The following is a 14,962-nucleotide window of genomic DNA, read 5'->3' as shown; positions in this document are numbered from 1 at the left end:
AAGCACCCAGCCATGAGATGATTAACCTGATATTCGTCTTTGTTTGGGCAGATATGACTGGAGCGGCGACCCTCCTTCTAGCCACCTTCGCCTCCCCACTGGTGCAGCCAATACCACTACCATCACTACCACTACACAAGCAACATGGTTAGTTCCTTCTAGTGCAATTAGTATTACATCAGAGCACGCGTGAAAGTATGGTGGTGTAGTCCTGTGTGTGTGTGTGTGTGTGTGTGTGTGTGTGTGTGTGTGTGTGTGTGTGTGTGTGTGTGTGTCATTCTGTCTCATATGGTGGAGACAAAATAACTAAAAAGTTTTGAGCCGATTTTGACCAAACTTAGTGGATGGTTTGGAAGTCTTGCTATGATCACCTATTATTTTGGCACAACACATCAAAGGTCAAGGTCATACAGTAAGGTCAGCTTAAGCGCTTTGATCCAACTAAGACCAAACTTAGTAGAGGCTGTTTCGAAATCAGTTAAGACGAACAGTCGTCCCTCAGCTGAGTATGTCTGACTGAGGAAATATACAACATTTAAAAATGAAAGAAATACAGCAAAAAAAGAAATTTCATGCACATACAAGGATATATTTCCCAAGAGTGTAATATCTGTTTGGGTTTAGATGCAGTGAAAGAGACCAGTGAAGGTGTGGCGGCACTGAACGCCGTACTGGAAGCTGCACCACAACACGAGTCCTTCGTTATGGTCATTACACAAAAAAATGAAAAGGTATGTTCGGCTTCCACACACAGTTGTATTAATGTAAGTTGGAAAAGATCAGATAAACTGAAATATTCTGTATAATTATAGCAATGGATATTAACAAGTATATTTGGCGCATAGTACATGTTTATTATTATAAGTCTATTTTGAGAAAGCCAGCATAATAGTCCTGCACTAGTACAAGACAGCAAGCCATAAAAGTAGTAATCAAAACTAAGCCACTGCATCACACGGCAAATAAGTGACGGGATTTAAAAAAAAAAATTGATGGATGAACGACACTTCAGAGTGATTTCAGCATTGCTTTGACTGAAGGCACTTGTAACTGTCCCAGAGGCGTTAAAAGTGCTGCAAAGAGCAAATTCCAGATGTCTCTCAGTAACTTACTGACATGGGCTCCTCTGTGCCGGTCACTGGGAGGACGCAGCATTAACAGATACTTCTGTTTTCCATGTGGTCAGTTTGCAGGTGTGAGTGGTGTTGTAGCGCCGTGGGGTTTGGTGGTGTTCGAGGTCGCATCGGACGGCCAGGACGCTAACGTGACGCAGGCACAGCTCTCCCGGGTGGTCGGTCAGGCTCTCTGGGTAAGTATGGGATGTTTAGCTTCCTAAGTTTCATCAGTGAGAGATAAAAAGCACAAGATACCAATATGCCAGTAGGTTTTCCGTCTGGTATGATCTGAAGTAATATACGGACTTCATAGTCGAGTACGAGTATCATAACCTGAGAAATGGATACCGGTGTTCACTGAGTGAGCTTGGCGAACAACTTCTGACCTCTGTCCAGGTCAGCCTCGGCCAGGGTTAGCCTTATAGGGATGACTGAACCAAATCAATATATCATGACACCCCCTAACCCGCACTCCGGTGGCACCAGCAGCTGCGGCAGGTGTCATGGTCCGTGACTGTGGTGGTGGTGAGTGACGACCCAGCCTTCCTCGCCGTCATCGCCGAGTGGTCCCTCAAGGGCCGCCTCCTGGTGTGGTCGACGAGGCTTCTCGTCCTCACCCGCCTCCCACTCCACCGCCTCACCCACATCCGCACCACACTCGCCATGACAAACTCCATGTTAATCATCCTTACGCCTAGTTCAACAGTGAGGTGAGAGTTACACACTCATCCACATCATGCATGCTCAGTATTGCAGCTCTTTTTTATTAAAGTTATTAATTCAGTTTCCTTTGCTCTCTGCCAATATTTTTCTTTATTCATCAATATTATACAGGGTGTCCGAAAAGTATGAAGTCTTAGTACATTATGCCGAAATGGTATGAAATCCTAGAACGCGTCCAAAGTGTCCACCATATTATGATTGATACACAAATGCAGACTAAACACCCAGTCAGCAGTACTCATCCATTGGTATCAGCAGTGCTGGTGTTATCGCTGGGGTTGCTTGGAGGCGGTGGTCTGTACAGAAATTTCAGTGCTGCATGTGCATCGTCAGTGTCAGTAACACCATTACTGCTGATACTATTCTGCTGACACCATTAGTGATACATTTGCTGATGCCATTACTGATACTTTTATTGATATTATTACTAATACCATTCCTGATATAACTACTGATGATACTTCTACTGTTGATACTGTTACTGCTGATACTGTTATTAGTGATACCATTACTAATACTATTACTGATACCGTTACTGATATCACTATCGATAGTCCTACTGCCGGTACCATTGGCTGTGTGACTGATGGCTGTATTCGTCAGGCCTTTTCAGCGTTTCACCATATGATCCAAGACCTTTCGGATACATTAAATAATTCATGGATTCAGAAAATATGTTCATTATAACAGTATTGTGTGTATATTTAACTTTATTTATGCATCTGCATTTGTGTGTATTTCACTTATTTTTCAGCATAACACCGATCTCGAGATTATTTTGCGTGTGTGCTTGAACACGTAGCTAAAGGTGTGACTATGATATGCTACACTAAAAATAGATAAATAAATAATAATGAATAAAATGCTTAATACGACATGTTAGCCTCGTTGTCTGATAGTGTGCTATTTGATTCACCGATGATCATGAAAGTACAAGAAAACAAGGTCCTTTGTCCCTTCCAAAAAATTGTACTAGACCCTTTTTACTCTGACCTGGCCTAAAATTGCTATCTAACCATATGATGCTAGAGTCGAAGAAGTGGTATGGAATGGCTGTAGAGCCGCAGTAGTCGTTTTCTGTTATTGAGCTACGTGAAATTCAGCAAAAAGTTGAAAATCTGGGTCAAGGTAAAAATAACAGTGAAATGTTTTCTTTTCAGATATTCAATGTATGTGGAAGTGCCGTACACTGGTGAAGAGGGTCGACCAGTCCAGGTGGGTACATGGACGGCCCAGCAAGGATTAACCACCACTTCACAGCTGCCATTTTTCCCTGAAAAGTTTGAGAAGTAAGTACGGGACATTCTCAACTCTTATGTAGTTTTGATATGGCTTTATCTGAAGCAGCTTCATAAAACAAAAAATATAATCTTGCTCATATTCTTTCTCGTTCAAGGCTTGCTAATAGACCTCAGTTGAAGGTGACTTATGTGAAGTTTTCCTCAACCGTGACGAAGACAGTGGACGACCCAACGTCTCCCGGAGGGAAGAAGACCGACATCCTGGACCCAGATATACGGATCTTTGATGCAATTGCAGAAAATATGAATTTTACGTGAGTTCCAACAATGTGAAAGGCATAAATACTTGTAATATAACACTGCTGACTATTTTAGGTAATCAGTTTCCTAATGTCATTAACCTGATAAAGGCTTTGGGATTTTAAAATGCAGAGCAACATTTTTGGAGGTAAAATTCCTTTCCTTTGGTATTAAGATGTGCATCTTGTTTAATAATCCTGCGTCTAGCATCATTTGATATTTCAATTTACAACATAAGGTGTCTTTCCAGTATGTACCTAAACCTCTTAAGGTGTCTTTACAACCTGTACCTTAACCTTTTATCTGGCCACCAAATACACTTAAGTTTCCAGATCAACTCGCCAGCAGACGGCGGATGGGGTATTGAACTGTCAAATGGATCCTATAACGGCATGGTGGGGATGCTACAGAGGAAGGTTAGTGCCTCTGTACTGTAACTCTAGAATAAAGAATATATTACTTTAATTTAATTAGCTTTCTTGAGAATACACTCGAAATGTCAAACCTGTTTCTTTACGGTCTAAAAAAGGATCAGTGTAAGTTGTTTTCTTTCAATCATTGTGAGTTATTCCTTTTAGGGTCTTTTTTATCTATAGTAGTGGCTGGCCGAATGGAGTTCAGAAAGCACACACCTTAACTGTGACTATGCTTTACAGGAAGTGGACATGAGCTTATCTCTCTTCCACGTCACTCATCCACGAACCCGCGTGTTAGACTTTGCATTTCCTCTTGTGATCTGGTATGTTCGCGTCATTGTGCATCGTGGCAGCCCTGAGGTACACCCATGGGGATTTTTCCTGCCATTGACTTCGCTGGTGTGGATAACCCTCTTGTCCTCATTGCTGGTAGTCATCTCTGTTTTCATTGTGCTACGCAAATGTTTATTGGACAAGACATTACCCCGCACCAAGATTGGGAAAATCATATATTGCTCTATCCGTGTACTCCTCCAGGAAGGTAAGATGTCGTTCCATAAATTCAAACTTACTGGCGATTCAGCTATATTTCGCATACTCGATCAATTTATATGCACTCAGTGACTTCATTCCATTAAAAAAACATAATTCTTTGCCACATCAACACTCAAATTTCGTTTCATACACACATTTCCAATTTCATTCACCATGCCTTGCAATTCCCATTCATCTTCTCTTAAGAGGAGAGTGTCAACAGCAAACTGTACAGGCAATTACTATATTCTGCGCTCTCTTACGTGGGACACTTCAACAGCTGGTTCCCTATCCTTTTGTTTATTTTTTAACACCAGTATACACACATCGAACAACCACAGATATGACACACCCTGTTTTAGTCAAACATTCAAGTCAAAGAATTCGATTCGTTCATTTTGCACACGCACTGCCTCCCTGGCAAAGTCATACATACTCTTCATTACTTCAGACATTTTTTTATACACTTTATATATTCTCAGCACCTTCTACATTCCTTGGCTGTCTACTCCGTCATACGCATTCTCCAGTTCCGTGAAGGCAACATTCAACTTCTTTTCTTTCTTTACGTACATTTCAGGAAAAATATCTGGTCAACACACTCCTTCCCCTTCCTGAAACCCTCTTGTTCCTCTCCAACCATTCCTCCATTCCTTCACTTCTCACCCTCACTCTGTCGACAACTGTCCTGCAACATATCCACTCCACTATAAGAAAACCACTACCATTAGGACTGCCAAACACCTCTTTTATCCTTTCCTTTGTACAGGAGAACTGTTATACCTAACTTCAGTCCCTTGAAACTGTCATTCTTCCGGACCAATCTGCGCATTTTCTAGATTCGTTCAGTCACTCTCTCTACCTCTTATATCAGCATTTTGCCACACACTTCATCAGTTCTTGGTGTTTTCCCCAATTTCACTTTCTTCAATGCCTCGCATATTCCTTTCCTCGTGATCCCTTCCACTTTCCTTACCTCTCTTATCCTCCCAGCCACTCCTCAACTGCTTATACCAGCATTACTTTTGTTCTGTATATTCAACAACTCGTTAAAATGCTACCCCCATCTGTTCACTTTCTCTCTTTTTCCCATTAGCATTCTGCCATTTTATCTTACACCAGTTCACTGCCTCCCTTGTCACACTCTCTTACGTTTCCCTTCCAAAATAGTTTCCCATATTCCCTCCAGTTTACACACAGGCTTCATACAAACTCACCAACTTCTTTTTCTCACTGGTATTTTCACCTATTTCTTCTCGAAGTACAAATCTCCATCGTCACCTCTACAACCTCATTCCCTCTGTGTCCCATTCAGTCCTTGTGTGCCTTCTGTCCTTCAACAGTGCGTTTCATCTCTTCAGTCCAACATTATGTTCATTTTACCCTCCTCCCTCTTTTCTTAATCTCACACACAGCCTCACAGATCATAAACCAAGGATTAAATATCATTACAGATCTAGGCGTCCGCAGTGTATCGAAATGGTGGTGGTGGGAGCGTGTACTGCTAGGCGTGTGGATGATGATAATGATGGTGTTATCGCAAAGCTACACCGGCAACCTCATGTCCCTCCTGGCCGTCAGATACATCCCAATGCCCATACAGACACTGCAGGACATCGTTGACAACCCTGTCACTCTTATTGTGCCAACTGGTACAACTGTCGCACGTACGTTCTTGGTTAGTGCTTGTCTTGGTTCCAGTTAAGGTTTAATATTTTATTTCTGTTTGACGCTGTAGCCTTAATGTTATTCGTGGGAAGGAATAATAAATTACCATTTATCATTATATTCCTTGATGTAAATTCAGTATAAGCTCGTTCACCCCAAAAAGCAGGTAAACTGGTCTTCAGGCAACTTAACAAGCCATCTATATTTTTCTCATTTCGACAGGCCCTAGAATGAATTGTCTTATCCCAGCATCTCTACAATGGAGCCATACATAAATTACTTAATACTGTCATGTTGCTCTGTAATGCTGCATTTTTTTATTATCTACAAGGTTTATAAACAGTGGACGTTGAATCTGTCTTGGAGACATACTGTTTTTTTTTTTTTTCCTTAGACAACTCCTGTTCATTTTTAAGGCAACCTGAATGTCACACCTCTCAGAATAAGTATCTGTTTAATAATATACGGAAACTTTGGTCTGGTCAAAGGTTTATAAAATCAACATTTGAAGCTTTTATTAGAACTGTATTATTTATTGTTTTTCCAAAGACACAAAAGTCTGTGCAATTAGTATTTAGTGTTAGACAAGGGTGTTAAAGTGTTCCTCTCTTTCCCTCATATTAATTTGCTTGTTAGGTTTTCTATACTACATGGTACTCTTTCTCTTTCTCATAGCAGATAATGCTAGAAAATTCAGATAGGCGGCTAGGCCCGGCGAAGCAGAACCTTTCTCTTTCGGACGTTTGTGTTATTTTCACGCTGTTGATATATCTTAAGACATAAGATGGGCAAGTCGGTCTAATGCAGATTTACAAGTAATTTTTGTTCGTCTTACGGCGCGTCCATTCGTATGCTCCAACAAGTGCTGGCAACATGTTAACCGCATTGTAACGAACAAGCTGCAAGGTTCCTGGGAACGGCAGCGCACATTTAATGTTCCTAACATCATACTGAAGTCTTAGGTGCCTCGTATAGACGAACAGCGCATCAGATCTGCTACTTGTAAGTTGGAATCAGCAATGAAGATGTCTGCAAGCATCTGTCTATATACTGAAGCATACATCCATCCTAAAGTAAAATGTACTGTATTGTCAACACATGTTCGGGGACACGTGTTGACGCCCCATTAACTTACTGACCTTTTCTGGGCGTGGGAAATCTAATCCATTGTATTCTTACTATCATCAAACGAATCTGTTCTACTTACGCGATGCTTTTTTGTCTTAGGGTTCATAGGAGTCGTGTATAGGACGTGAGAATTATTAACGATTAATTGTTGCTACTGTCAAATCATCTTATCTTCACAGCCACCCCTCGTCTTTTAAAGTGTGGTGTGATACGAGACTACATGGCAAAGATTTGGGGAACTTGAAAGCGTCCAGTCACTCCTTGTTAAAGATGCTGGTAGGATGGGGAATGATTTGAGGGAAACGTGGAAGAAATATAAATTAGACATTGACCGTGACAGCTTAAATGAAAAATAAATATGCACTGGAGTACATAGGAACCTCTGCACAATAACATCCTAATTCTAGCACAGACATACGACTATGCATCCGTGACTCGAGGGCATCTGCTCTGCTATAGCCGTGGTAGAAATGCTGATGCACTTGTTTTACAGTGGATGCAGCCATGGTGCTCGAGCTAGGATTCACTTTGCTCCCAGTTCGAAGCATACACCTCTCAATGTTTGTAATCCAATTTCAGTATTTTAATGTGATTCACTGAGATGCAACTAAGAGAGAGGGAGAGGAGGAGGGAGAGGGAGGTAACCTCGTCATAATGTTTAAGATAACATTAAACGTTATACGTTTCACGTTTTGTGTTTATGCCTTTCCTGGTATCTGCAGGGAGTTTATAACTCATATTTACACCAGAAATATCAGTATCCATTTGCGGTGCTGTGTGGAATAGTAGTTAGTGGGAGGGAGGGGGATCATTCATTTGTGTGATAACAGTGCACCCAGATGAAAAGGAAACGTGGCAAGGTTTAATTGGACCAATTATTCATGAAACTGTATGCCGTGTAAATATCCATAAGAAAATGGAAAGCGGAGTTACCATAATTATATTTATGAATGTAGAAGAAGGCGGTGAGATACAGTACTCCAGAGACTTGAGAACACGTCAAGTCTAATCATACCATTTGTTAATCTACTTTTACACAAAGATATGCAAAAAAATAAAGGACACCGATGCCATGGCCGGTCAGACATAATGTGCAGCTTCAGAAAGATAAAGAACTAATATTTTACCCACGTAACAACATATCACTGTGTCGTTATCAGGCGGTGAAATTCACTAGTCAGTACATGAACTGTTCCAGAGAAAAGAGTGTCAAAGATACAAATTCTGTTTTAAATCATCAAGTGCATCATTCAGGACGGGAGACTGATTATTATTATTTTTTTTTCTTTTTTTTTTTAATAGGAAGTAAGAGAGTCGTGTATCTGCATTTTCCCACAGGACGCTAAAAGTGGTGTGTTGGGTAAAGTTGGTGACCTGCAAAAAGTGGGACGCATCAAGTCAGTGCTTATCGCTCAATACAACGCGTACATGGACACGCATGTGAGGCGGGGAACCCATGTCATTGTTCTTGTGGACACCAGAACGACAGCAATGATGGCACAGGATTTTTCCGCAATAGGTAAGTTTTACGAAAGACTGTGTTTCAGTTTTCTGGTCAGTAATTGTCTAGAAAACATATTATCCTTTTTTTTAGCATCGCAACGACCGATCTGAAAAGGATATCTTAATATTTCCAAGACCATTGCAAGAAGAGATTTGATGTGTGTGGCTACACAGTTTTGGGTTGATATTTAATGTTTTGCAGTTGGAGAAATACCGCTCAGATACAGATGGTTCCAATAAGGAAATTTTACCATATAATCAAAATATTTGCACACTTGTAACCTTTAAGCCCAAACCTAATCTCTTAAATATAAAGTATATGACTGTTGGTAGGTTGTATTGTTACATTGCATTTATCGTCATCCCCACCACATGGTAGGCTATTTAAGTTTTAATAGGTACAAGGTCTGCAGACAGCCATAAAATACAGTTTGAAGGTCTGAAAGTTGCAACATAAGCCCACCACACTTAACAGCATTCACCTTTTTTGTTTACCAGGCAGGTGTGACTTCTACCATGCTCAAGAGGAGATTAGTCCCATGGTGGCATCGTTTGCATTTGTGAAGGACAGTCCACTGCTCCCGCCATTTAATAAAAGGTGAGGGTGAAAAGCATAACAGTTCTCAGAATGAAAAACAAAGGTGAACCCGAAGAAATGCTACACAGCATGATTACCTGTAGAAAATTACACAAGACATCTACAGTACTTAATTTTGCGTCATTAACAATTTTATCATCCAAGTTTCACTTTGTAAAGACGATATGATTTTACAGCCTGGCAGCTCATGTTTTGTAGCAGGTATGACTACTGATAAAACTAGAAGTTCAGTCACTGATAAGGATTGGGAAACGATGTTTGTTAGAGTTAAACAATAGCAGAATAAAGCGGGAACTGCGTGAGGTAAATTCGGTGAAGCAGAATAAAAGATACGGTAATTATCTTCTGTTGTTTTGGTACTTGCAATGCAGTACATCACGCCTTCTTACCTGCAGAGTATCGAGAGTGGTGGAGTCAGGCATCTATTACTACTGGCAGAAGCTGTACAACCCAAACTTCACGACCTGCCTCACCCCTCCCAAGAAGGTGGTCGTCAGGACAACACTGGGACTCACTAATCTATGGGTAAGTCTTGTTGAACTTTGTGAATTCCATAACTTTACCCTTTTGTCTCTAACTTCGCCTGAAATCACCGTCTCTCCATCTTGATTTCTGGGCCGTACCAGGAGATTAACACTAGAGTATGATGCTAGTCACGAAGAAGTGCTGTGGAACTAATGTAGAGCCGTAGTATTCCCTGTCACTGAGCTACATGAAATGAGCTGCGAAGGGACGAAAATCGAGGCTTAGTTAAGGTGAAAGAATCATAATTTAGCGATTAATCACACACACACACACACACACACACACACACACACACACACACACACACACACACACACACACACACACACACACACACACGGTTGAACCCTTGAGATGATCTTGGTGGACTGACTTATTACTGTACCAACCTTCTGAGTTTTTTCTTTTTTCCCTTTTTTTCCCTCAGGCAGACCATAGTCATTCCATTCATCCATTCACTATAGTTCTTTCACCTGAACTTGGCCCAGATTTTCGTCCCTTTGAAGGTTATTTCACGTACCTGGTTGGGAAAAAAAAAAATGCTAGGGCTTTACATGTTTTCCATGGCACTTCTTTGTGACTATTCTGGTGATAATCTGTTGTTATAAGTTAGAGTAAAAAGAGTATCACTAACCATTCAGTGCCACATGGGGAGTGTAGGGACCCCTGGCTAGGGTGTTTAGTCCCTACGTTTCGCCGCTTTAATCCAATGGCACATTTTTTTTAGTTTATTTTTGCTACCGAGAGACAACATCACTTATTTTTTTTATTTTGTCGCTTATTTATGAATTTATTATTACCTCCGCCAAGGAGGTTATGTTTTCACCCCTGTCCGTTCGTGTGTTTGTTGGTTGGTTGGTTGATGAGCAAGATTACACAAAAACTACTTTCGCTTTCTTTAACGTTGCGAGGTAGGGCGATTTTCGATATTTTCGTAAATTTTGCAGTGAATATTGCCTGGATGTTGATGGCGGAGGTATGCGCTCTATTGAGTGCCATTCTAGTATTATTTATTTATTTCCTTATTCATTTTCCGACTGCAAGGGCTCGATATAGCCTTCTTTAACCTCACTACAAAAAGTTCTCTCTAAGCTGAATAAAATCGTCTAATGGAAGCAGGAATAAGATAAACTAACATCGTATTGTAGGGTGTAACTCGAGGGTGGCCAGTCGCTCTTCCCCAAGCGGCATTATATAAGCAATGACCGTGGCCAGTCTTTAGATGCAAACTCCTTCGAGTCAAGCTCTTCAGGAGCACATTAACCCATTTGACCACCATGCGTCTATTTAGTTACATGATAACCATCCAACATAGTGGTTTCCTGGGCTACGTGAAACAGTTTGGCTTATCAGTTCGTGTAAAGCCACTTGAAGGTAGCGCTACATGAAGTGAGTGGATGGTATCGGCTATAGATAGATATGAATAGACAGAGTTTCCAGTGGTGTTAATGATTAGTGTTGTCTCTCAGGGCACGTTGGTGGTGCTGGTGGGTGGCAGTGGTTTCAGTGGCACTGTCTTCCTCATGGAACTCCTCTGCTCTCGTCTACTTCGTTGATGCACCGCAATAATATTATTAATAATAATAATAATAATAATAATAATAATAATATTAATAATAATAATAAAACATACACGCCCAGTTTTACTGACCCGAAATTAGACAAAACTGCCTACTGAAACAGGGGAAAATTTAACTAACGAGAGGGGTTAACACTAAAACTGGGATGAGAGGGATGAGGACAGGGATTCTACCAACCTTGCATCTCCCACTCATCGTCGTATAACAGAACAGTACATCAACACACAACAGTATAGGCAGTTCTGAAAACAGTCCTCTCTCATCAATGGCATTCCAGCTTCCACTTCCCTACCTTGTAGCTTTTCCAGACACTTCTGTTATGTAGGTATATTTCCCTATGTGTTCCAGGAAAAGAGTGATACAAGGGTTTCCTAAGAAAGGAAAAAAGACGGATATTCGTAAAATACTGAGCGCAAATACTGCTACATGTAGTATCAATTACATATATGCCGTACAACAGTGTGTGTGTGTGTGTGTGTGTGTGTGTGTGTGTGTGTGTGTGTGTGTGTGTGTGTGTGTGTGTGTGTGTGTGTGCGTGCGTGTGTGTGTGTGTGTGTGTGTGTGTGTGTGTGTGTGTGTGTGTGTGTGTGTGTGTGTGTTTCTGTGTGTGTGTGTGTGTATCAATAAATACTTAGCCTGTGGCCTGGCCGCCTCACTGGCCGCCTGACCCTGTGCGGCTGACTGCCTCACTCGCTGCTGACTCGCCATCGCCTCTCCGCTGGTAAGTCTTGAGAGTGTGGTGCCGTGCTGGTGTGGCTGACGGTGTTAGGGTGGTGCTGGTATGGCTGACGGTGTTAGTGTGGTGCTGGTGTGGCTGACGGTGTTAGTGTGGTGGCGGTGTGGCTAACTGTTACCGAGTTCAGAAAAAAAATGCTTAAATACTGCTTACCAACCGAAGACATTCAGTTTTCACGAAATCCCTGATTTTTTTTCCCACGCTAATGCAAATCACTAGCTTTACAATCAAAATCCCTGGCTCAATTTTACGTACGCACTGTCTAAGGTAATGCCATCGAGCCCCTTATCATCAGGACAGATTTCAAGCTAAATGTTGCATAAGTACACCATTGTCCTTTGGAAGTTCAAGTGAAGAATTATATTACCATTCCTCCGAAGCAAACCAGATCGCTCTACACTCACTCTGTGAGGGCTCATGCCTATCCCTACGCATACCACACCTCCCCAATCTCCAGAGTAGTCACTCATTGTTTTCACTCCCATGTATACCACACATCCAAAATCTCTAATTTAGCTTTCTTTTTCATTTTTTTTTTCTCCCTGTGCTACCACATCATATCATAATTCCTTGAACGCCTTCCCTGCTTCTCTACTTTTACAATCTTCATTTACGCTTATAACCTTCCACACAGACAAATGAGTCTGGTAATTATGAATGGATCTTGGCAGCTACTCGGCATTGATTCTAGGTTTCTGTTATCTTAAATAAAGCTGGTATTCTCGTCAGTTAAGGAAGTTCTCTAGCACCACATCCTTAGCGATTTATTTTTGGATATAGGACACGGCGTAAAACTCTTATATATATATATATATATATATATATATATATATATATATATATATATATATATATATATATATATATATATATATATATATATATATATATATATATATATATATATATATATATATATATATATATATATATATATATATATATATATATATATATATATATATATATATATATATATATATATATATATATATATATATATATGGCTAGTTAATATGCTTTTGCGTGTTGTCTATGCACGATACGGCGATATTAGAATGATTTACTCGTATATAACATAGACGTGGACAGTAACGTGTGATAAACAAAATACCTCGCCTAGGAAAAAGTGTTAGGGAGCTCCCTTATCCGACGAGAATACGGGCCCTAGTCTGGCAAAGCTTAAAGGTCAATTCCCACCACACAACCTTTTGCTCTTTAACCATACTTACGCTGTTTAATGTCATCTGTAGGAAAGATTATTTGGTAGATGAACATGCGAGAATGCTAGGGATGAAGGTTGAGAAAGCGATAATACATACTGTGATACCCATGACAAGGGCCGAATCCTTTTCTTTATTTGGTAATCATCGGAATGGTTCAAGCCCAAAAGCGTTTGAGAAGAGCCCATGAAATGAGCGTAAAAATTCGAGAACGGTTTGTATTTAAGGTGTAGTAAAGAAATTTGAAGACGTATATGAGGCATTCAATATTTCACTCACATCACATGGTACTGTCTTTACAATTCTTCATTTTTTATATTTTATTAATTCTATTTCCATGTCCTTCTTATTCCACTTATGGCTTATGCATAATTAGGACTGGCATAGCGATGAAGATTATTCTTACTAAGGAAGGGAGTTGTAACAGGATGGCGGTGGACCCAGTTGTGATAAGGACGACCAAGGCATCTCTTGAATTACAGTCGGGTCTTCTCAGATTTGTCTGAATGCTAATTCTCTTTTAAACCAGTCAAGCCGTTTAGCAGTTTGAAGAAAGACGAGCAGACAGATGGCAGGTGACAGACCAGAGACATGCCAAACCTCCTCTCCCGATACAGCAGTGTGAACATGAAGCCATCCTTTCAATGCCACTTCCTCTGCCGGGTTTGCTCGAAATGAATGTGTACTTGTAAAAATGCTCTCTGTTAAACTTAATTTCATGTTGGGAAACACTCTCAGGTTCATTGTATTCCGTACAGGATGCTATGGAACATCGCAGATCATATAGAAAAACCGAGATGGCTGAGCGAGTGGAGTTCGTGTACTTGTGGATGGAGGGAATGTCTCTCCGGTCCATAGCAAGGCAAACAGGTGCCAGCGCAACCACCGTGCAGAGGTGGGTCAGACTGTGGAAGAGGGAAGGCGTCTTAGATACCAAGAAATATATATCAAGATCAAAGAAAAAACGGCCAGGAAGCTCAGTGGTGGAAAAATGTGAGAGCCAGCGAGGTTCGTTAAAGCTGGCCGAAATACATAAAGGAAAATGGAAGCCTGCCGTGGAAGAATGCACACGGAATATGAAAACCTGCCACGTTGAATGCAAAACCAAAGAAGTAAATCATAATCAAAATATCCGCCATACCGCCTTCCAGACGTATGTTAGACAACATTTAAAGAGTAATGCCCAGGACATACACAATAACTATGCGCAACAAACAAGAGACTTTCTGTGCAACACAATACCAAAGCAGCCCTATCCACCGCCTCCAGTCTACAGTGCTTTTCTGGAGTCAAGAATGAAATTCGATCCTTTCTATTGGACAGTATATTAATATCAATTAGGTGTTTTAATATCATAACAGAGGCATCAACCATTTTTTTAACACGTACTCCAATAGTTCTTTCACAAGTGTTTTCCAGTCCTACCGGACCGCTGCGCATTTGATCCTACGGAGGGCTCTCGAGACTCGTCCTCGAATCTCAATGGTTTGAAGGTATACAGTTTGCTTTTCAGTCATCTCGCAGTTGCAACAGAATGGTTGAATATATGGGGAATCTATCTGCACAGCCGAATGCACAACATTGCCCCGTTGTCAACAGTGACAAATTATATTCTTATATTTAGATTTCAAATGTAATTGTGTGTTGAATATTACCATTTTTCAGTAATCCG

General features: G+C 40.7%; 1 protein-coding gene across 1 annotated transcript; it reads left to right on the top strand.

The window, feature by feature from the left end:
- The first annotated feature begins 53 nt into the window (after window positions 1-53).
- On the top strand, window positions 54-11,307 carry LOC145402577 (glutamate receptor-like). Its single transcript, XM_080274575.1, has 13 exons — window positions 54-147; window positions 625-731; window positions 1,187-1,295; window positions 1,657-1,825; window positions 2,999-3,127; window positions 3,235-3,393; window positions 3,705-3,795; window positions 4,036-4,336; window positions 5,784-6,007; window positions 8,464-8,644; window positions 9,127-9,226; window positions 9,622-9,751; window positions 11,221-11,307. Exons 1-13 carry the CDS (start codon window positions 54-56, stop codon window positions 11,305-11,307), a joined length of 1,881 nt encoding a protein of 626 aa, XP_080130701.1.
- The last annotated feature ends 3,655 nt before the right edge of the window (window positions 11,308-14,962 follow it).

Source organism: Coenobita brevimanus, chromosome 58 (assembly GCF_032717465.1).
Source record: "Coenobita brevimanus isolate Jiangsu-jjx chromosome 58, ASM3271746v2, whole genome shotgun sequence".
Taxonomy (NCBI): Eukaryota; Metazoa; Arthropoda; class Malacostraca; order Decapoda; family Coenobitidae; genus Coenobita; species Coenobita brevimanus.
The sequence above is the reverse complement of the archived record's forward strand: the minus strand, read 5'-3'. Positions and strand labels throughout refer to the sequence as shown.